The sequence below is a fragment of the Salvelinus sp. IW2-2015 genome, linkage group LG33, assembly GCF_002910315.2.
Source record: "Salvelinus sp. IW2-2015 linkage group LG33, ASM291031v2, whole genome shotgun sequence".
NCBI classification, from domain to species: domain Eukaryota; kingdom Metazoa; phylum Chordata; class Actinopteri; order Salmoniformes; family Salmonidae; genus Salvelinus; species Salvelinus sp. IW2-2015.
In genome coordinates, this window is record NC_036872.1 from 9540030 (window position 1) to 9564371 (window position 24342).

At 43.7% G+C, this 24342-nt stretch overlaps 1 protein-coding gene across 13 annotated transcripts in view; it reads left to right on the forward strand.

The window, feature by feature from the left end:
• The window catches only part of LOC111957921 (transient receptor potential cation channel subfamily M member 6), a 91598-nt gene that overhangs the window by 35987 nt on the left and 31269 nt on the right, over positions 1-24342 (forward strand). For all 13 annotated transcript variants that reach the window (XR_011474688.1, XR_011474689.1, XM_070436944.1 and 10 more), the window contains 16 exons: positions 4545-4645; positions 4801-4935; positions 5684-5737; positions 5873-6013; positions 7529-7663; positions 8035-8306; positions 8492-8720; positions 9155-9313; positions 9559-9714; positions 9972-10100; positions 17979-18230; positions 20185-20359; positions 20516-20630; positions 20775-20971; positions 21280-21412; positions 21513-22549. Coding sequence is in view for 11 of the 13 variants with exons in the window: in XM_070436944.1 (XP_070293045.1) it covers positions 4545-4645; positions 4801-4935; positions 5684-5737; positions 5873-6013; positions 7529-7663; positions 8035-8306; positions 8492-8720; positions 9155-9313; positions 9559-9714; positions 9972-10100; positions 17979-18230; positions 20185-20359; positions 20516-20630; positions 20775-20971; positions 21280-21412; positions 21513-22549 (3420 nt within the window). In the remaining 2 variants the exon portion in view is untranslated. The remainder of the gene's footprint in view (positions 1-4544; positions 4646-4800; positions 4936-5683; positions 5738-5872; positions 6014-7528; positions 7664-8034; positions 8307-8491; positions 8721-9154; positions 9314-9558; positions 9715-9971; positions 10101-17978; positions 18231-20184; positions 20360-20515; positions 20631-20774; positions 20972-21279; positions 21413-21512; positions 22550-24342) is intronic.

Consider the following 24342-nt stretch of genomic DNA (forward strand, 5'->3'; position numbering starts at 1 on the left):
TATTCCCCTAATTAGAACACTACTTCCTGAATCAGTCTCAGCAGAGAAGGGTAACACAGACTCCAACACAAACGACTCAGAGGCACCTGTGTCTCTCAGGATCTTCACTGGCACAAGGTCGTTACTTTCTAACGTAGACACAAAACCCTCTGTAATGAAAGGTAAATAATCTGGGTCAATATGGACTTTCACATGCCCCTGAGCATGAGACAGTGTGTCAGAAGTGAACTGATGTGAGACGGGCGCTGCTAACGACGTAGGCTTAGATTTAACGTAAGCGCAAATATTGAATTTACCCTTAGCCCTGAGAACCGGACATTCGTTTTTCCAATGACCTGAACCTTGACAGTAGTGTCAGGACCCGGTGCGAGAAACAGTCACTAAATCGGCAGAACCCAGAAGATGAGGCAGACACAGCAGTACTAGAGATGGTGGTTTAATAAAAAATAGATATCTTCCAAAATACAAAGAAATCCACAAAGTGGTAAAAACAGCAAGGGAAAAACAAACCTTAAAAGACTAATMCAAAATACAAAAGAACAAAACCAGAGAACCTCTGGAAAATCCAACAAGAGAAAAATATATGTTCACAACAAGGCTTGGGCTGGGGCTGGGTGCTAACATACAAACACTGAGCAAGGAACTGAGGAACACACAGGGATTAAATACTAACAAGGGAACGACATACAGGTGCAAACAATAATTAGAGCAAGGGAAAAACAAAAGGTACAAAAAAGGTGCAATGGGGACATCTAGTGACAAAAAACCAGAACAGTCCTGGCCAAAACCTGACAAGTAGTGACACTCTTGACCAAAGTCAGCTTTACCACGGGAGTCAGGCTCAATCCTAGTTGAATGAAACTCTGCCTGTGAACCAGAGTATCTCCGTGAGCGAGGCCCAAATCTCTCTGAAAGCCCCCACTCACTCCGAATACGGGGCTCTGCAAAGACACTTTTGTGAGTCAAAACATACTCGTCCGCCAAAACCGCAGCCTCAGTGACAGTCTTTACTTTTCGTTCGTTGATGTACGCGGCTATACGATCAGGGATTGTGTCCTTAAATTGCTCTAGCATAATCAGATCACACAGCCAATGGAAAGTCATAACTGCCGAGGCGGAACACCATCGATTAAACTGTGAAGATAACTCTCGCGCAAACTCAACATGAGTCTGTTTATCATCCCTTTTTAAAGTTCTAAATCGTTGGCGGTAAGCCTCAGGAACCAATTCGTAAATCTGTAACACAGCCATTTTAACCTTATCCTAACTGACACTGTCGGCTACACTAAGAGCTGAATATGCTTCCTGCGCTTTACCAGTCAACACACACTGCAACATTAAAGTGCGGTCAGAATTAGGCCAACTCCTAGCGTCAGCAAAACACTCAAACAACAAAAAGAATGTCTCAGGGTCCTTCTCATTAAATTTTGGCAACAACCGTAAGTTCCCAACAATATCAAATGTGTCCGGGGCACGACCGAAAGAGGAGCGACCCCTAGGTAAATCTGGGTCACCTTCCCAGAGCAAACTCTCCCCTGAGAGCTTTCCTTCCCTAACCAACTCTAGCCGCTCTTGTTGCAGCTTGATTTTAGTACGCTCCAAATCCTGTTTAAATTCCAATTCCTTTTCATACTTTACCCGATCATCAAGCTCCAAATCTTGTTTAAATGCCAATTATTTTTCATACTTCACACGATCATGCTCTAGCTTCTCACGATCATGCTCTAGCTTCTCACGATCATGCTCTAGCTTCTCACGATCATGCTCTAGCTGTAACAGAAGCAGTTCTTTCTGCTGTTCAAAAAGAAGACTACTAGGACTAACCGATGGAGCGGCCATTGTAACGTTACGGGGAGACGGTGAGTCTTCAGCAGAGGCTGCCCCAGTGGTAGCTTCAAGAATACCTCTCTCCATCAGATTGGCCTTCAATATTAACCTAATAGAATTTTTTTGATGTTTATCACTAATTTCAACCTTGTAGTGTTCAGCGATCTTCAACAGCTGTTCTTTAGTACATAATTCAACAGTTCCTCTGATGGAAAGTGAATAAACTCGTCTACGTAAGACGCTATAGTCACAAGTAAATACAAAAAAAAAAAATCTTGCTCTTCCCCTCTGCTGAGCACACCAGACCGGACCACAAGAGAAATGACAATCACACTGGGCACCACAGAAGAGAGATGAGACATATATGGAGCTTCCCCAAAGCCTACAACAACTCAACCCTAGTCTTCGTGCAGATTTTCGGTGGGTAATTACACAATGTAGCTGCTGGCAAGGGAAGAACAAAAAAAACACCCAGCAAGTGCTGGCAGATTCCCCCAAGCCACGGATGTGCCCCCGAGACAACTGCTCAGTCCACAGACACCACACAAAAATAACAAACAAAATAACCATGCCCAACGTATTCCAAAGTGAGATACGTCACTAAGCCTAACAGGGGAAGAAGAAAGGCTATAGCTCCGGGTAGTAAGTGTCACTGCCCTACCCAAATCTCCCACTGAGGAACACAGCCGATTGTACTCACCTCCTCAAACCGATGTCCCAACAGCAAGTAGAGCAAGAGTTTCCAGCCTGGGCAGGGGCCTGGAAACTGACCAGTGTACTCTCTCCAACGCAGCACACAACCAACTATCCACTGCAGTGGCAAGTTTACCAAACAAACAAAGGCAACCAGTACTGGTCCTACCAAACATTACAACTCAAACAAGCTGTAACAAAAGATGCAAACAAAGCACCTACAGAGTTTAACATTAACTCCACATTTTCTCCCAAACACAACACGCATACTAGTAAGCCCAACGACACTAGTATTAGTCATTCATAATGCAACAAAGTGCTATACGCCAAAATGTCTAGGAACCAACCTTATGATCCCGGATGAGCCCCCACTTGTCACGAACCGGCTCGAAGTTCGTAACAAAAAGGGAGACAAAGTGGAGATAAGGAATAACAAAATATATTTATTAACGGAAGTAAACTAAATACAATTAACAATGATGTGTGTAGTCAGTAATCAGTAGTGTGAGTGAGTGTTTGCACACCCGGGCCCAGGTGTGTCCCATGTTGCTGACGACTCTCCCAGCTCCGCCCGCCGACATCCTAATAAGGAAAACGAGCAGAGAAAGAATACGGCAGACAGAGTGGGAGGGTCGTCACACCAGGCGTGATGGTCGGATTTGCGCTTATTGTCGAAGGAATGAGCGTTACACCGAGGCCTGTACTCTGGAGCGGGATCGATTTGGAGGTGGAGGGTCCGTCATGGTCTGGGGCGATGTGTCACAGCATCATCGGACTGAGCTTGTTGTCATTGTAGGCAATCTCAACGCTGTGTGTTACAGGGAAGACATCCCTCATGTGGTACCCTTCCTGCAGGCTCATCCTGACATGACCCTGCAGCATGACAATGCCACCAGCCATACTTCTCGTTCTGTGCGTGATTTCCTGCAAGACAGGAATGTCAGTGTTCTGCCATGGCCAGCGAAGAGCCGGGATCTCAATCCCATTGAGCACGTCTGGGACCTGTTGGATCGGAGGGTGAGGGCTAGGGCCATTCCCCCCAGAAACTTGCAGGTGCCTTGGTGGAAGAGTGGGGTAACATCTCACAGCAAAAACGGGCAAATCTAGTGCAGTCCATGAGGAGGAGATTCACTGCAGTACTTATTGCAGCTGGTGGCCACACCAGATACTGACTGTTACTTTTGATTTTAACCCCCACTTTGTTCAGGGAAACATTATTCCATTTCTGTTAGTCACATGTCTGTGGAACTTGTTCAGTTTATGTCTCAGTTGTTGAATCTTGTTCTGTTCATACAAATATTTACACATGTTAAGTTTGCTGAAAATAAATGCAGTTGAAAGTGAGAGGACGTTTCTTTTTTTGCTTTTTTTGAGTTTATAAATAATATATCTGTGAAATTTGTTTTGATTTCGAATTGACCATTATCATGCATCTGTTTCGAAACGGGCAGGGGAAAAAATACATATAATTTATGCTCTTAAATAGGGAATGGAGGACACATTTCCCGTGGTTCGTTTTCATGCCAGCCAGGTAGGCTGTAAACCTGTTGTAAAGAGAAACAAAGTGCTTAATATTAGGGAAGTTGAGAAATAAATATAGTTGACCTAGCCTATAGAAAGCTGAGGGGATCCTCATTTTAATAGAGGCCATCAAAACTTTGTTTTCTCATGGAATTGCATTAACTATTGGAAAGGTCAGAGTGATTAGAGGGACAATAGAGTGCTGAGTACCAGGCAGTTAGCAAGTTTGGTAGGCTACTAATGACCATCAGCAGCATCAGAGCTTGGAGGAGACTGTGACTTAACAGTCACATGGAATTTGACCACGGTCATGTCTCGGTCACCATAACAGCCCTAGTCGTGCCTGTTCTATGTGTTCTCAGGGCTGAATCCTAACTTGAAATATGAGTTCACTCAAATGTCCAATAAATCTATACATGATCTTTAAAATTGTGAGTTAGGCAGGGCAGATGTTGCGTTAGGATCGGCCCACAGTCGTTAACAGATTTTGTGACAATTGACAGGTACCAAGTCATCTCCAGCGGAGCAGCTCAGTACGGCTCTGGCTTGGGACAGAGCAGACGTGGCTAACAAACACATCCAGGTGTACGGCCAGTACTGGCAGGTAACACAGACAAGGAGGCAGCCAGGGCAAGGCTGCCCAGTGTCATTGATTTTATGTTGATTTTTTTTTTTTTTTTGTATTCAGGAAGTTAAATGGAACTGCTGTGTTTGATGGTATGACAGTCATGCTTGATGGTGGTGGTTGTTGTCTGTCAGGTTGGCTCGTTGGAGCAGGCCATGCTGGATGCTCTCATCATGGACCGGGTTGGCTTTGTCAAACTGTTGATCGACAACGGTATGACCATGAACCACTTCCTGACCGTTTCACGTCTGGAAGAGCTCTATAACACGGTAATGACCTAATCACCTTCTCTCTTATCACCTTTTCAGCTCTGTATTTATGAGTTACAATATATTGTATGCTGTACATAAAGAAGCAATTCTGTGTTTTCATATTGACAGTACTATTAGCTTACTCATATACCATAATTGCCATAGCAGTGGTTTTATTTGCAATCACAATAATACAGTGGGGCTGGCAGCGTAGCCTAGTGGTTAGAGCATTGGACTAGTATCCGAAAGGTTGCAAGATCAAATCCCCGAGCTGACAAGGTACAAATCTGTCGTTCTGCCCCTGAACAACTGTTCCTAGGCCGTCATTGAAAATAAGAATTTGTTCTTAATTAACTGACTTGCCTAGTTAAATAAAGGTAAAAAAATACAGTGTAAGTATCTCTTTGGTTGTTTGGTTTCCCCACTGTTTGAAGATGTTTTGTAGATCACATAGCTCTTTGTCATGAGTCCAGCTGTGTATGATCTTTCCAGTTATAAACAATATTCAATAATTCATCACTTTTTAAATGATGTAGCTCCATAAGGAGACAAGTAACAACATATGTGATCATATAGAATTGTGGAAGTTTGTTTTCTGAAAGTTAAAATTATGGTCATTTTTTATCTGGTCTACCACTTCATTCCGTAGGAACAAATGTATTATAATCCAGATAACTAGCCATTTATGTATTATTCTGGTTGGCATTTGGTTGTTTCTGAGTTGTTTGTGGATAATGAAGACATGACATGTCATCACTTTTTATAGCAACAGGGACCAACAGACAATTTCCTCCATCACCTTGTGGAAGATGTGAAACAGGTGAATACTGTTGAACATGCAACATTGGGGAAAATGTAAGGTTTTCCTATGTGTGTTTCTATAGTATTTGTGTGTGGAAATATTTATGTGTGTGTGTGCGTGTGTTTTTGTGCGTGTGTGTGCATTTGTGTGTAGAACCATATACCCAAAGGATACAGAGTCTCCCTCATAGACGTGGGGCAGGTGATTGAGTATCTGATAGGAGGAGCCTATCGGAGCACATACACACGGAAACACTTCCGGGCCTACTATAACCGCTTACATGCCCACTGCATGGTAAGTGACCGTGGTCGCGTTTCAGGCCGACTATTTTGCAGTTGCCTGCCAGATGTCACAGCGTCTGGATAGGTGTTTAATCTAGTCCTATCCACTGGCCGCATCATACGATATAGGTTGTGTTCCTCTGCTCAGACGTTGCATGCATCAACCAATGTTTGCGTGTCAAGTCATCGACTGTGCCGTCGGGCACCATATTGCTATAACGTACACTGAGTATTCAAAACATTAGGAACCTTCTTAATAATGAGTTGCACCCCTCCCTTTTCCCCGCTGAACAGCCTCAATTCGTCTGGGCATATCGAAAGTGTTCCCCAGGGATTCTGGCCCATGTTGACTCCAATGCTTCCCACAGTTGTGTGAAGTTGGATGGATGTTTTTTGGGTGGTGGACCATTCTTGATACACACAGGAAACTGTTGAGTGTGACAAACCCAGCAGCGTTGCAGTTCATGACACAAACCTGGGCCTGGCACCTATTACCATAACCCGCTCAAAGGCACTTTTGTCTTGCCCGTTCACCCTCTGAATGGCACAGATACAAAATCCAGATACAAAATGTCTCAATTGTCTCAAGGCTTAAAAATCCTTCTTTATCCTGTCTCCTCCCCTTCATCTACACTGATTAATGTGGAGTTAACAAGTGACATCAATAAGGAATCATAGCTTTCACCTGGTCAGTCTATGTCATGGAAAGAACAGGTGTTCTAAATGTTTTGTATACTCAGTGTGTGATGTGGTTAGCTGATTGGCCTTGTTAGGTTCTAAATGAAATGAGTAAAAACTCACGGACGATTGTTAAAGCTCAAACCAAGTTTATTCCCCCAAAGGGTCAGACTGCTGAACAGACCAAGACATATTCACACAAGCTCTGGTATTTAACCATTCCTCCCATGTTGAGTCTCCTCCTTACATCTCTGAACAGCCAATACACCTCTGTGCTAGACAGAACTTTAGTGATATCTGTTCTTCCTCACTTCATCTGACCTATGTCCAAATTCCTCACTTCTCCCCAACTCACGGCTGTCATGACTTGTACCAGACTGTCGCCATTCTCCTTCCATAGGATCCCTGATGTCTAGCACTAGAATATTCTGACAGAATGTAAACATTCTACATTCCCCTCTCTCCCTCAGTGACATGAATAAGGATATTTCATCAGCCTACATATAATACCTATCCAGGTGTGGTAAGATCTGGCATGCGTCAGCAACGTCTTGGCAGAGGAACACAACCATAGTAATGTGGAGCCCCACTACTTAGTCGATAGCATGGCACACAGCCATTGGATGTTGCATGCAGTGTGACTACAATGTAGTTGGTCTATAACACAGCCCATGTTAAATGTCTGTATACAGTACACGCAGGGCAAGATATCACCCTTGGCCGTCAAGCAGTTGTAAAAATGGACACCAATAATATAGCAGTATTCTTTTTTGTTTGTTATGTGTTTATTTTGAAATGTAACCTGGTGTACATTTCACTTTGCACTGATTTGAGTGGCCATCATTTCCAGGACACTGGACTGGACAGGATAGTTCAGGACCCCGGACCAAACAGGGAAGCCTGCACCCTTCACCCACCCCAAAGCCCTAACAACAGTCCGTCATGCCCACCTGTCTTCCACACTGCTCAGCCCTACAAACGCAAGGTCTGTGAGAGATCTGGGACAAGCACAAACCGATCTGGGACTACGCTAACTTTTCACCTACAAATGCAGTCTTTTAAAGACACTTGTCTCCACTCACTCACACACACACACACACACACACACACACACACACACACACACACACACACACACACACACACACACACCAACACACACACACACACACACACACACACACACACACACACACACAACACACACACACACACACACACACACACACACACAACCAAACACAACAACACCAAACAGCCTATTGATTGCTAGTATATTCTGGTGGCTACAAATACCCCATGTGCATTAGTGTTCTCATTGGCTGGCCGCCTCTCCCATCCCTCCTTTCTCTCCAGGAGAGATCCATGGTCCCCAGGGACCCGAAGGAAGCCCAGCAGCAGAGCTCCAAGCTAGGCGACTCTTCTCTGGTTGTGTTCAACTTCAACGACCTGTTTGTGTGGGCCGTGCTGCAGAGGCGCCAGCAGATGGCGCTGTTCCTGTGGCAGCACGGGGAGGAGGCCATGGTCCGGGCTACGGTGGCTTGTAAGCTGTACCGCGCCATGGCCCACGAGGCTCAGCAAAGCAACACGGATGACACCACAGCGGAGCAACTCAAAACCTACTCGCTGTCAGTCTTTCCTTGTACACATCTTGAAATGTTTGTTTAGTAGTAGTGTGTCTCTGGGGTTTTGTGTATGTTGTTTCAGCAGAGTGGACTTTTGTGGTTGTGTGTGTATATTACTATGTTTATGAGTGTGTGTTTTCCGGTCTGTGTTTATCAATGTTCGTGTGTTGTGGCATGGATGGCCGCAGGGACTTTGGTCAACTGGCTGTAGACGTGCTGGACAATGCCTTCAGGCAGAACGAGCGCATGGCCATGAAGTTGCTGACCTCGGAGATGGAGGCCTGGAGCCACTTCACCTGCCTGCAGATGGCCGTGTCCTCCCGGCTCCGCCCCTTCGTCTCCCACTCCTGCACCCAGATGCTGCTCACCGACCTGTGGACCGGCCGCCTCAACATGAGGAAGAACTCCTGGTTCAAAGTGAGGGTCTCAAACTCATTTTGTCTTCAACAAGGTCTGGAGGGCCACCCTGTATTGCCTTGCCCTCAAAAGCCACGGGCCGTACTTACTAAGACAACCGCAGATCGCATTAAATCAGTTCATGGGCTGTATCCAGCCCAAGGGCCAACAGTTTGAGTGTTCTAGGCACCTTGTCTCCTTTTAAGATTCTGGAAAGTAATGTAAAACCAGTGCACCTCAATGTTCTTTCCATGATAAGATTGAATGACAGCATAAATAAGCATTAGTTCAAGTGTATTCTTATGTCAATTAGTATATTCATATGATTGGTCTATTAATAGTCTATTAGTCTATTAATATTATTAGTGTAGTAATATCAGTCGATGTTGTACTGTTCTAACAGTCACCCCTCAGATTAGATGTTTGTTTATGTGTCTCAATCTTGTGTGTGTCAGATCATCCTGAGCATCCTCATGCCCCCTGCCATCCTGCTACTAGACTTTAAGAGCCAGGCGGATATGTCCCATGTGCCCCAGTCCCAGGAGGCTTTGCAGTTTATTTGGGACACGGGGAGACCAGAGGCAGCCCAGGAGGAGGGGCATACAGTAACTGAGGTGCCAAAATATACACCGTACACCAGTCTCTCTGAATTTCAGTCCTTCAAATTCCTGTCATCTAGGTTTGTATTCTAATGTGAGATTGATGCTAATGTTGATACCAGGGTCTTTTTTATTAGACATCAAATGGTAGGAAATGGACTGAAACAGGGAGGGACTTTTCTCATTATTGATTTCTGTTGCAAAACGTTTTCTGATGTGTGCCCTAATGAACGTGGCCATGATCTCGTGGTGCTCTGAAGGAGGGCCAGGATGTGGAGAAGGGGTCAGCATGCTGGGAGAGGATCTCAGACCCCGAAGCTGACTCAGTCATACCCGTTACCACGCCGTGTCTCTTCTGGACCAGGAGGCTGTACGAGTTCTACAACGCTCCTGTCGTCAAGTTCATGTTCCACACGGTGAGCTAGCAGCATGCACCCACCCCACTTCTGTTAATCACTGTCATTTCTCCCATACAGTTTGCAATATGTCGAGGGGGAAAAAAAGGAATCATACTCGTCTACGCCTCAGGACATGCGTATTATACAAAGACCTTTTGTTGAAAATATTCCTCAGTCTGATACGAATGACAGTGATTCGATTCACTAGATCCCTGTGTCTTGGTGATGTTCTCACTCTGGTCCATGAGCTGATGCTTTTTCACTGTGTGGTTTAGATGTCCTACCTGGCCTTTCTCATGCTGTTTTCCTACACTGTTCTGGTGAAGATGGAGGACCGGCCCAGCACTCAGGAGTGGCTGGTCATTGCCTATATTGTATCTACCGCGGTGGAGAAAATAAGAGAGGTGAGTGTGTAATAAATTGAAGACTAAACTTGCTCTGAGAACAGCCGTCTTATCTCTGGCATGTTAGACTCAAAAGGTCTGACACAGTTTATCTGTTATACCTGATAGGGAATTTCACATCTCTATCCTTTTCCTCTCTATTTCTCTTGCTCTCACTCTTGTCTCGTTCTCTTTTCACATGTTCTCCCCCTCTTTTATCACTGTTCAACCTCATACCCAGTAGGAATACAACTTCACACATTTCCTTTATTTTGCATGCAGTCTCATCTTTAACTTAGCAGGACATTGTAATTGCTAACCTTAAAAATGCACTTGTTTGTAATTCAAACTTGATGATTGAAGAGTACCAGCAGCGTATATGATGATTGTATGTGAGTGGATGTGTGTAGAGTCAGTATAAATGTGTGCGTGTGAGCAAATGATAGAGTGAGTGTTTGTATGTGTGTTGGAGTGTCAGTGTGAGTAAGTGTGTAGGGCGCTGTGAGTGTGCATAGAGACAGTGCATATTTTTAGCTATTAAGCAGTCATTTTGGCATGGGGATAGAAGCTGTTTAGGAGCCTATTGGTGTCAGACAATGCACTGGTAACGCTTGCCATGTGGAAGCAGAGAGAACAGTCTATGGCTTGGGTGGTTGGAGTCTTTAATGATTTAATGATGAAGTACAGGAGGGGACAAAGCACACACCCCTGTGGGGCCCCCGTGTTGAGGGTCAGCGTGGCGGATGTGATGTTGCCTACCCTCACTACCTGGGGTCGGCCCGTCAGGATGTCCAGGATCCAGTTGCAGAGGGAGGAGTTCAGTCCCAGAGTCCTAAGCTTGGAGTGGACCATAGTGTGTGGACAAACGCTGAACTGTAGTCAATGAACAGCATTCTCACATAGGTATTCTTCTTATCTAGGTGGGTGAGGGCAGTGTGGAGTGCAATTGAGATTGCATCGTCTATGGATCTGTTGGAGCGGTATGCAAATTGGAGTGGGTCTAGGGTGTCTGGGATGATGGAGTTGCTGTGTGCCATAACCAGCCTCTCAAAGCACTTCATGATTACAGATGTGAGTGTTACAGGGCGGTAGTCATTGTGGCATGAAGCCTTAGAGTTCTTGGGAACAGGAATGATGGTGGTCTTCTTAAAACATGTGGGGATTACAGACTGGGACAAGGAGAGGTTGAAAATGACTGTTAATATCCCTTTCTGTACATGCTCTGAGAACACGCCCTGGTAGCTGCTGCGTAGCCTAACCTATTATGTTTATGTTATTTATTTATTTTCTGAACCACTCCAAAAAGAAGTTCCCTTGCGGGGAAAATAAAGTTCTTCTTCTTCTTTTTAATTCAACTGACCATCAATCATATGAGAATCACAATGATAACCAATCACACTGCCTGTCATTAGTTATACAGTATGTTTTATGACGTCACCATTGTGAATCAAAAGGTTGCCACGGGAGCCAACAAATCACTAGCCACATTATGCTTCTCAAATCACATCCTACATAGAGTAGGCAATCTCTGGAATAGGCTACTACTTTTGAGGAGAGTGTAGTGCATAACTGAACTAAGGGAAATAGAGATTAGCCTAGAGGAACCTACTAATGGGGAGAGGAGCATTGCTAAATGGACCTTGTGTCAGGGGCATTAAGTGCCACCAGTTTTTTTCAATCTATATTTAGCTATATTTCAGTTATCATTCATTTCATCAAGACCAATACATCTATTGACATCATGTTTGTATGACTTAAAGACATGCGCCGGAACTTTGGTGACTAACACGTATTTTATAAACCTCCTGCTTTGGGCTGGATATGTTAATGTGTAGTTCATACATGCATAATCTATGAGCGGAATTAGTCTTACCTCAATTAGTCACAAAATCCCTAGTTTGAAAGTGACGGTTTACTGGTAGCTGTGCAGTGCCATTATCCCTACATTTTCCCCACACGTGTGTAAGCCCCCTAGCAATTAGAGTTCTACCTAATGAGCTTCATCCCCTTGCCATTTGAGTGAGCTAGCAAGTGGCGAGAGAGAGAGAGCAATGACGTTGTGTACATATGTGATGTAGTATGCAATTTTCTGGGACCACTTTTGGCTCGAGCACTACTTTCAGAACTGCTGGCTAAAAAGTATACAAAACTACCGGAGAATCTCTTTAAACCCCACAATAATAGACTGTTCCTACTCCGCATGAGACTTTACATAGTGATTCTTCCTACCAGCTCTCACAGTTTCACATCAGAATTAGACGTTCATCCATGTTTCTGAAATGCCACATTTGAAGTTGTTCCAAACATCACATTTCAAAGTGTTTAACCTTTCAGACAATTTAAAAAAAGGTGTTGCATCAGAAGAGTCTGTACCTTTTCAGAAAGTAGAGTACTCTGGCATTGAATGTTCAGTATTGTTTCCCGGACAACAACAAACGTTGCTGATTGATGTGCTGTTGGGTTGTTTTTCAGGAGTTTTTTTATGGTAGCTCGATGTGTTTTCTTTCTACTAACTGTATTGGTAAGTCATTGTATTTAACAAACTTCAAAGTACATTCAAAAAAATGAGGGGTTCAACAACGGTTCCTCTAAGATCCCCAAAGTTCGTCGAAGAACCTTAGGGTTCTTGGCACTGAAAATTGCCCCCAAAAGGTTCTTCCAAGAACCCCATAGGCGGTGGGGTTTATCAAGGAACCTCCTTAGTTGGTGGGGGTTCTTGCAGGAACCTAACTGCCCAACTGAAACATTTGGATTTGAATTTTAAAAGGACAGCAGGTGCAGGTATTAACTGAAAAATGTAAAGATCGCTTCAATTTAAGGTTTGTCCCTTATATGATTTAAATTGATATTGTTTTATGACAATACCATCTATCTTTTCATATTTGTGCAAATCTTTCTAAAACAGAAAATGGACACAATTCAATGGATATCAATAAACAAAGAGGTAAGAATATGTAGGCTATAAGAATATGTTGAAGGCTAGCTGTATTGGGTGCAGATGACTGAACTGCTCACTTTTGTGTCTGTAGGTATACAGACAAGGAGGCAAACAAAGGTATGTCAATTGGTATTGGTTTGTTATTATGCAGATTACATTTACCATTTTCTTTATAGGGACAAACCTTAACTGAAATGTAACAACCTCCTTATTTATACTTTTACTTTTGATACTTACGTTTATTTACAATTGCACTTTAACTTCGTAGTCATTGTTTGATTTCAAATCCAAACTTTGAGCATTGAGCCAAAAGAAGAATTACAGAGGGCACTGTAAATCATATCGTAGGCCTAATAGTACTGTAGAGCTCTTTATACTTGCACACAATATAGCTGGGTCGCCTCGTCCTGCCCCTAGGGGTTCACCGCCCTACATCGCCACAACCCACCCCACTCAGCTTTCGGATCTTAGTGAAACATTCATTATTGGTTTCAGGTGTGTTAAGCCAAGGTCAGAGAGACAACAGTACAGCAGACCCCCAGTACCAGGACTGAGCAGCCCAGCAGCTAGGGATTGCCTAAATAGGTATCTCCCTTGACGTGGGCCTGTTTTCAGTACAGACTCCTTTGTCGTACAGTATTCCATATAAGGCATCCAGACCTTATGAAAGTTGCACAATATACCCTTAATCTGGTAATAAATCAAATCTAGTGATAACTTGACATTTCTGCCATTGTGACATTGTGGGAGGATAACCAACCTTCAAATTAATAGCAATGCATTTCTTAGCCGCTATAAATGCTACAGTTTCTTCTGATAACAGTCTCCTTGACTGGGCATTCTAACATATCTGTATCCATTCATTATCATCAATAGCGTCTCGAAGGTCTTTCTCACATTTTTGTTCTACATGTTTTGTGCCATCGGGAAAAGCCTATCAACCTTTGATACAGTTTGGAAATCAACTTGAGGTTTGTCAGACTCTTAAAATAGCATGAAGCTTCTTGCTTGTCCAGTGTTTTCTGCACAGAGATAATAAAGTATTGCATCTACAAAAGTTCACCTCAGCTCCATCACAGACTGGTCTTCTCTGGTTGCCTGACCCAGCGGAGACCCCTGTCACCATCTGATCCTGCTCAGATGAGGCATAACAAAGAATGACCTTGGTGTATATTTATACATTATATTATCCAAGAACAGAATCCATGGTTCAATCATTGAAATGACCATAATTCCCAGATCCCAGACTGTAGTCTACCCATCAACTCAAGATGGAACTTTGTATCCATTCACTGATTGTCACAATATACTGCAAAATTCAGACTGGTCTTCCCTGGCTGTTGAAACGGGACAAAACATTTCCACACACACAACTACCTGACAGATAGCCAGTTCAGCTCTAGCCTCTAGCAGCTACTAGCTAGCTAGCTCATTCACTTCAGACTGAACTTCAGTCGAGAGGGGATGAAACATTAGCGAACATTACATGTCAGTTACACTACTAGCTCAGCTCTGGGAACATGTTTCTTCTTCTTCTGTTAAGTCAAACAGTAGTTACCTTGCCAGCTACATCAGTTAAATAAAGAGTACCTCTGCACGCTTTGTGGTGTCCGGTGCTGTCCTAAATCCATCTGGCTGAAACCACCAAACAGCCTACCCGACCGCTCCGAGGTGTCCACATGGTCCTAAAGCAATCCGATGCCTCTGTTTGTATCACAATAGAATGATAAAACTGGGGGGGGGGGAAATGCAATTTAAAATGTGTGTGTGTGGGGGGTCATGTCCTCGCTGTCACCAGTGAAAGTTGTGCCCCTGTGTCTGAAAAGGGTATAAAATTATATTTTTTATGGATTTCAACTTTGTTGTATTATCATTTAACCCCTGGTATAAAATCACCACAACTACACTATTTCAGAATCAGTAGCCTACAACTAGTAAAACATAAATTAATAACATTTTCTGACTACATATTTAGGCTACTTACCTCCATGTAGTCTACTTGAGGAACACTATCTGACAACAAATTAAGCTGTATTATCATGTTACTGCAAATCATAGGCTATGGTTCAACAACAGTGGCAAACACTGATTGAATTATTCTGTTCACCATTATTACATAAAAAACATACTCTGTGACATCATTGTGATGCAGACAGTTTCCATAGGCAACAATACATCAGACACCAAACCACCTAAACCTACTTCAGTTTCCCTCTGTAATTGACTAATTTCTGTAATTCAGTGCTCATCTGTAAAAGAGACCTTGGTCTCAGTATGACTCCCTGATAAAATAAAGGTTTAAAAAAAGTAGCAGACCGCTGTAGTCTACTCATACAACCTCTACCGCTACAGTATTGCAGTAAAGAAAGTGTTAAACTCCCTCTGCACTAGAGGGCTATGGGACTGGGGCGCAAATATTTGTTTACAGTGTCCGTAAACAAATATTTATAATGGAAAGAAGGAGGGCAAGTGAGTCGATGTGTAATCCAAAAATGTGATCATCATTGAAAGGGAAAAGGCGCAACACGCACACAGTCTACCATGGTGAGCGAGCATTGCTCGTTTTCATTTTCAATTAACATTGAATCCCCAGTTATTTGTCTCTGCCTGCAAATCATCCTCCTAAAAGTTAGGCTTTTAGGCTACAAAACCTAGCTCGAGAAAAAGTGCAAGTGTCCTCTGTTATTGCTGCTGATTCAAATTCAGGAGCCATACGTGAGAGATCAGGGGCGCTGTAATTAAGTAGATAATGTAGGCTACAGCTGAGGAAAACATGCCAAACTAGTAAAAAAAAATATATATATTACAACATACATATACACATACATACGTTTTTTGCTCTATTACCCATTCCTTAACAATATGCCACCTTGATATACGTCTACAATAAGACCTTGACAACAAAAAGAAAACAGTCAGTGGCAGAATAAATTCAACTACACATACATTTGTTTAATGCCAAAACCAGAGACCAACATCTGCTTCATGAAGTCCACAAAGCAACTATTACATGTAACAAACAGTAATATGACCTGCAGCATGGTCAAGCAAGTTAATGTTTTCTAGAGTTTACTTAACAACTGGCTACTGATTTAGAACCAGGAGCACTGCCTCTGTTATTCCAGCAGCATTTCAACGTAAACATTTAAACATCAAATCAACAGGGCTATACAGCTATACATGTTCAGTTTAATATACTGAAAACAAACTTAAAGATACCAAAAAACGATTTAGTCAAGTCAATGTTGCTAAATATAATGTGGCTGTCCATGGTGCAGGTTTCTGTGTGTGTGTGAGTGAGAGTGTGTGTGTACAATAAAAAAGGTTTCTCTTACCCTACTTGTACTAGTTGAATGTCAATGCCATCCTCCTCTCTTTCATGTTGGCAAAACCTATATGGCTCTGTCATACACTACACTTTTTGTTGTCATAGGCTACCTAGCTAAAATGCTTGCTAGCCTAACTTCCTCGCATGTGCAACAATGAACCAGCTAGGTTAGCTAGCTAGTTAACATCTAGGCCACATATTGAACTTAAAGCCTCTCAGGCCAGTGGCATAATATGTTAATTTATGGTTAGATCAGAATCGCCATCATAATAATTGGCCCGTACAGAGAATTAAGTCAAAACCACAAGTCTAAATCCCCATCCATGTCTTAGGAAAGGGTTGATTTAGCAAGCTAGCTACTGCAGGACATCAACACAAGCAGACCAGAAACAGACATGTTTTTCTGACAACGTTTTGCTTAGGATGTGATTTGATTGGTGTGAAGCCAAATCCAAACTGGTCTGCCTACCTTGGTGGGAGTTTTGCTGCGCCAGGACAACCCACAGTTGAGCTCAGCTCAATGCTGATTGGCTGTCCTTTATTTTTTTTAAATGATCAAGGTAGGCCAAATGCTTGCTGGCATCAATCAATCAAATGCTACCAGCTATACTATTTTGTTCCAGACAGCATCGTGGCTACACATACTGAGAAAGGGGCTCTGCATTTCTCGCTCAGATGATTTCTCCAGTGAGATTCAGCCACTTCCGAATTGATGGGAAATTGTGAAAACAGAGATGAAAGAAATGTTGTAATTTTTATTGGTCAAATATTTTGGGAAGCATGGCATAGGATCTCACACAAGTGTGTTAAAATCAATTTAATCAGTTTTATTTTGAAATTCTTTAGTAAGTAATACTAATTATTTAAATAAAATATGGGGGGGAAATGGTGTTGCGCATGTCACCATTAATATCCACTCTATGAGGAGATTTGATGTAAAGTCCCTCTTTTTAACTCACCTGCACATTAATTTTCTTTGTTGTTCCTTTTCAAAACAATACATTATGTACAATTACACTAAGTAGTATTTGAATAATGAAATATTTTAAATCCCTGTAGTCTTTAAAATGATATTCAGGAGCAAAAGGTTTTCAATAGTTTTTAATTCATGAAAAAAAGGGGCCAGTTACCTCATAGTAGAGGGGGGCGGTTGACCCCAACACACTCATCCAACATATTACTACTTTACTCAAATTATCTACATTTACCTTAAGGCTTTTCTACTTGTATATTTTAAAAAACAAATTATAGATCTAACGTCATTGGAATATATCTACAACTTTTTCAAAATGTCCAAAAATGAGATCAATTTACCACAACATCGTTTTGTTGAAATATCCCTAAAAGTTGTGATGAAACAGAGGGAATTTTTTGTTGAGCAAGAGCAGTGGCAGCCAGTGAAAGTGTTTGGAAAATAATTGGGTGACATCTTGTGGCCTTTATGTCAGTTACACTCATATTTGTCTCCGTTAAAAATCATCGCACTCCTAAAAGGTAGGCTATAAAACGTAGCTCAAGAGAAATGGAAAGTCTCTCCAACCTGGCTCTTTTCAAACTACGACTGTAATACCGCCTAGTATAGCCAAAGAAATCAGTAAATGTGACAAATGTGTGGTTTGTGTCTACCTGTTAGGTGTTCATGTCGGAGCCGAGGAAGCCCAGTCAGAAGCTGAAGGTGTGGTTCGGAGAGTACTGGAACGTGTCTGACTTCCTGGCCATCCTCCTCTTCCTGGTGGGGCTGGCACTGCGCTGGCACAGCGGGTCCTACCGGACAGCAGGGCGGATCACCTACTGCCTGGACATCATCTTCTGGTATGTCCGGATGCTGGACCTGCTAGCGGTCAACCAGCACGCTGGACACTACCTCACCATGATCACCAAGATGGTGAGTACAGCGTTTCCTTCCTTGGGCTAACATCTAGGGTACGTACAAAACTATATTCCCTATATAGTGCACTACTTTTGTTATCCATTTCAGGCACACCCTACTGGGTTAGTGTAATAGAGATCCTGAGTGACGCAGTGGTTTAAGGCACTGTAAATAAGAATTTGTTCTTAACTGACTTGCCTAGTTAAATAAAATACATAGCTCCACCTAATCACAGCCCAGTGTTTTTAAAATCTTGGTCTATAGCCCTCAAACACAACTCTGGAACTCAAAGCCAGTTCCACTGCATTTTTCCATTGTTCCCCTTTAATCAGGGACTGATTTAGACCTGGGATACCAGGTGTGTGCAATTAATTATCAGGTAGAACAGAAAACCAGCAGGCTCCGGACATCGTAGGGTAAGAGTTGAATACCCCTGGTCTATAGGGACCCAAAGGGATGAACATTTTAGTTCTAGTTTAGCAATAAAATACCTGATAATGCGAATCAAGGGCTTGTTGATGAGAATCAGGGATTTTATTTTGTTGCTTGTACAACTAAAATGTGCACCCTTGTGTGCCCCCCTAACACCAGAATGAAAAACACTGACTTATGCCACATAGGGATGTGACGGTCATGGAATTTTGGATAACATTTATTGGTCAGCCAAATGACCGTGGTCACCATTATAGAATTAGTAGAACCGGCGTCCCCATTCAAATAAATTATGGCATAATGGGTGTACTGGTGGCCATTGCGAGTGTACCCATAGGATCAAAGCAGGAAATAAAAGCAGGAAGTGTACCCATCAATATGTCCTATGATTTGCGATTTGTGATGTGATTACCATGGAAATTACCAGCCAGCCATTGCGAGGGTATCCATGAGTTTACTAGCCAAATTTCCAGGCTTAGATGTTCCAAGCCCGTTCTATTCATTATATTTCTAGGTGTGCTGCTGCTGCAGGGAGCGCGGCGTTGCCTAGGCACCCGAAGGCTTGTTTCAGCAAGGAGCAACAAAGTTTCATTATGTTGTAAAGAGTCCATGTTACCGCAGAAAAGGGCTCAACCACACAAATGCCTGGCCATCTCTTCTTCAGTCAGCTGTTCGTTACACAAAAAAGAAAACAGTTATGCCGGTTATTTTATTTTCATGGTGGTCTTCATTCATAACCGTTGGTTACACAGTTATACGGTAATTGTGCCAGCCCTAATGCCACAGCATAGGGAAGTATTCAGACCACTTTACTTGATGGAGGCCCCTGTGTTCTTGGGGACCTTCAACGCTGCAGACATTTTTTGGTAACCTTTCCCAAATCTGTGCCTCGACACAATCTGTCTCGGAACTGTACGGACAATTCTTCGACCTCATGGCTTGGTTTTTGCTCTGACATGCGCTGTCAACTGTGGGACCTTATATAGACAGGTGTGGGCATTTCCAAATCATGTCCAATCAATTGAATTTACCACAGGTGTAAAAACAAGGATGATCAATGGAAACCGGATGCACCTCAAGTTCCAGTCTCATAGCGAAGGTCTGAATACTTATGTAAATAAGGTATTTCAGTTTTACTTTTTTAATAAATTTGTAAACATTTGTAAAAACCTGTTTTCACTTTGTCATTTTGGGGTATTGTGTGTAGATTGATGAGGATTTATTTTTATTTTGTCAATTTTAGAATAATTCTGTAACGGAACAAAATGTGGAAAAAAGTCAAGGGGTCTGAATACTTCCCGAATGCACTGTAGTTCTAAAAAGGGCTTAAAATTGAACATTTTATCACGGTAAAAAAACTAAGAACAATGTTTGATACAAATGTAAAAAGTATGTCAAACATCCTTCCTCTCAATGAAGTTTCCATGTGAGAATTGCCAGAACACTCTGAGATACCAAAAATATTTACCACTCCCGCTTGCGTGGAATCGCCCATTAAAAAAAATAAATCCTCTATGTTCTCGACCCATTTGCTCAGACCAGTAACATGTTTTACATTGTGGTCATGATGGCCATCGTGCTGCTGAGTTTCGGGGTGTCCAGGAAGGCCATCTTGTCTCCAGACGAAGCTCCTTCATGGACCCTGCTCAGAGATGTGGTCAACCAGCCGTACTGGATGATGTTTGGAGAAGGGTACCCCGATGAAATAGACGGTGAGTAACTACTAACCAGTGACCAGTTACAGTAGTGGTTCCGTTTGGTTGGAGTTGCTTGCAACACCAGAGTTGTGGGGGTGACTCCTGTATGGGCCACAGTCAATGGGAATATGATGCCATTTGAGACCCCGGTCCCTTTTGTGTTTATGGCAGCCTGTGCAGAAGGCAAGCCGTGTGCCCCCGGGGCTTTCCTCCACCCTTTCCTCCAGGCCGTCTACCTCTTCTTCCAGTACCTCATCATGGTCAACGTCCTCCTTGCCCTTCTCAAGTAGGGACTCTAAACCCTCCATCAAAAATATAAATTGTCTTTTGAATCTGTCTTTTTCTGCCTGATGTTTATGCTTTATGTACAAATTGGGTTTTGCAGCATCTCTCAGTGCTTTACGGTTTGTTATGGATCTTTTTTTGACAGCAATGTCTACTTTAAAATGAAGTCCACGTCCAAAAAGCTGTGGATGTACAACCGTTACCGTTACATCATGACCTATCAGGAGAAGCCGTGGCTGCCCCCGCCCCTCATCATCCTGAGTCACATGACCCTGTGTGTGACTGCCATTTACCGGAAACACAGAGGCTCGTCCGAGAAGGAGAGGGACTCCTGTGGGCTTAGTGAGTGTGTGTGTGTGTGTGTGTGTGTGTGTGTGTGTGTGTGTGTGTGTGTGTGTGTGTGTGTGTGTGTGTGTGTGTGTGTGTGTGTGTGTGTGTGTGTGTGTGTGTGTGTGTGTGTGTGTGTGTGTGTGCGTGTGTGTGTGTATGTTTTTGGATGAGTACAACTGATTTAGCCTTAGTCAACTACGCTGTTGTTCTATGACAGTATTGATTCAAAGCATTTTCACGTGGTAGGAAAATGCTACAGTACTACTAAGTGAGTTTGTTTGAAATATGGACTTGTTTGTAATTTTCTCTCCCTCTGTCAGAGCTTTACCTGGGCCGAGAGGAGCTGAAGAGGCTTCATGAGTTTGAGGATAGGTGTGTGATAGCGTATTTCCACAAGAAAAAACAAGATGTTCTCTGCAGCCAGATCCACAGGATCCGAGCCACTGCAGAAAGGTGAGTCTGAGATTTCGAAAGAGTCCAACTACCTCTCAATAGCCATAGAGATACCCTTTTTGTGACTCCCCTGAATGTCTCTGTGTCCTTGACCTGACAGGGCTGAGGAGATGGGTGTAGTTATTGGTGAGGTGTCTGAAAGGGTCCATTTCATCCAGGACAGCCTGCAGGTGCTGGACAGCCAGCTGGGCCAGCTGCAGGTCCTGTCCGCCCTGGCCGTGGACACCCTCACCCTACTGTCAGCCTCTGACAGCCTGCAGCAGAAGGAAGCCCACCTGGGACACTGCCGGCCAATTGCCCACTCCCATCACCACTCACCCAACAGCTGTACCCTCCCCCACATTGACATCACGCCCTGCCACACACCCAAGGCCTACCGCAGCACCCCACCCTCCCTGCTGTGGGAACACACCTCCCGCAGCCACCGTCCGCCACTGGAGTGGCACCCGGGAACATGGGGGGACGGTGGCTGTGAGGGGTGGGGGGCTGGCGAGACGAAAGAGGAAGAGGAGGTACAGAGTATCATAGTGCATCACAGTGGCGAGGTATGGCCGCTTGGTTATGGCTTTGCCCCCCATGACTCTCTCCCTCAACTGGGCGGTGCAGGGCTCAGGGACAGGACCCCCTGTGAGTCGTGCGGGCCATCCCACTGTGGCTCTCCTCTGCACCCCTGGACCTGGGCTGTAGAGGGTTCTCTGGAACCCCCCCACTGCAAACCCTGGGCCTACTGCGACCCTGAGATGTCCATGGAGGAGGACGAAGAGGGGGAGGTTGGGCAGCCCTTTGATGTGGATGTGTCGAGGGCCTCTAGCCATGACTTTCTGTTGTTGGACCCCCAGTTCGAGAGAGGCTGTGGGGCCATGGGTTTGGTGAACCCTTCCTTCTGTAAGGATGACGACCCTGGGGCAGCTAGCTCCAGACTGGGCCAGTGGGGCAGGAAGTGTCCTCGTCGGTGGACATGTCTGTCCAGGGACCAGCCGCACAGACACAGCCGCTCTCCTTCCTCTAGCATGGAGAACATGGCTCTATCTAATCCCTCCCTGAGGCCACTACAAGCCTCTTTCCCTGCCCTCGACTGCCTATCAGGGGAGCGGAGCTTCACAGCTGACATACCCCTTGGCTGCAGTAAAAGCAGAGGTTACTGTATCACCCTCTTATGCTTGGTGAGCATTAGCAACAACATGCAAAGAAGGCTCAGTTACCCAATATTTTATTTTGTAATCCATTTGTATTATGTACCACATTTCAAATCAAATAAAATGTTATTTGTCTCATGCTTCGTAAACAACAGGTGTAGACTAACAATGAAATGTGGGCCCTTCAAAAAATGCAGAAAGAAAAAAATGAGAAATAGTAGAAGAATTATAACACAAGAATAAATACATAATGAGTAACGATAACTTGGCTGTATACACGGGGTACCAGTAACTGAGTCGATGTGCAGGGTTTACGAGGTAATTGAGGTAGATATGTACATATACAGTGGGCAAAAAAGTATTTAGTCAGCCACCAATTGTGCAAGTTCTCCCCACTTAAAAAAGGTGAGAGAGGCCTGTAATTTTCATCATAGGTACACTTCAACTATGACAGACAAAATGAGAAAAGAAAATCCAGAAATCACATTGTAAGGATTTTAAATTTATTATTTGCAAATTATGGTGGAAAATAAGTATTTGGTCACCTACAAAGATTTCTGGCTCTCACAGACCTGTAACTTCTTCTTTAAGAGGCTCCTCTGTCCTCCACGTCTTACCTTGTATTAATGGCACCTGTTTGAAACTTGTTATCAGTATAAAAGACACCTGTCCACAAACCTCAAACAGTCACACTCCAAACTCCACTATGGCCAAGACCAAAGAGCTGTCAAAGGACACCAGAAACAAAATTGTAGACCTGTACCAGGCTGGGAAGACTGAATCTGCAATAGGTAAGCAGCTTGGTTTGAAGAAAAATCAACTGTGCGAGCAATTATTAGGAAATGGAAGACATACAAGACCACTGATAATCTCCCTCGATCTGGGGCTCCACGCAAGATCTCACCCCGTGGGGTCAAAATGATCACAAGAACGGTGAGCAAAAAATCCCAGAACCACACGGGGGACCTAGTGAATGACCTGCAGAGAGCTGGGACCAAAAGTAAAAAAGCCTACCATCAGTAACACACTACGCCGCCAGGGACTCAAATCCTGCAGTGCCAGACGTGTCCCCCCTGCTTAAGCCAGTACATGTCCAGGCCCATCTGAAGTTTGCTAGAGAGCATTTGGATGATCCAGAAGAAGATTGGGAGAATGTCATATGGTCAGATGAAACCAAAATATAACTTTTTGGTAAAAACTGAACTCGTCGTGTTTGGAGGACAAAGAATGCTGAAGTTGCATCCAAAAGAACACCAATACCCTACTGTGAAGCAGTGGGGGTGGAAACATCATGCTTTGGGGCTGTTTTTCTGCAAAGGGACCAGGACGACTGATCCTTGTAAAGGAAAGAACTGAATGGGGCCAGGTATTGTGAGATTTTGAGTGAAAACCTCCTTCCATAGCAAGGGCATTGAAGATGAAACGTGGCTGGGTCTTTCAGCATGACAATGATCCCAACCCCCGCCCGGCAACGAAGGAGTGGCTTCGTAAGAAGCCCCATTTCAAGGTTCTGGAGTGGCCTAGCCAGTCTCCAGATCTCAACCCCATAGAAAATCTTTGGAGGGAGTTGGAAGTCCGTGTTGCCCAGCAACAGCCCCAAAACATCACTGTACTAGAGGAGATCTGCATGGAGGAATGGGCCAAAATACCAGCAACAGTGTGTGAAAACCTTGTGAAGACTTACAGAAAACGTTTGACCTCTGTCATTGCCAACAAAGGGTATATAACAAAGTATTGAGAAACTTTTGTTATTGACCAAATACTTATTTTCCACCATTATTTGCAAATAAATTC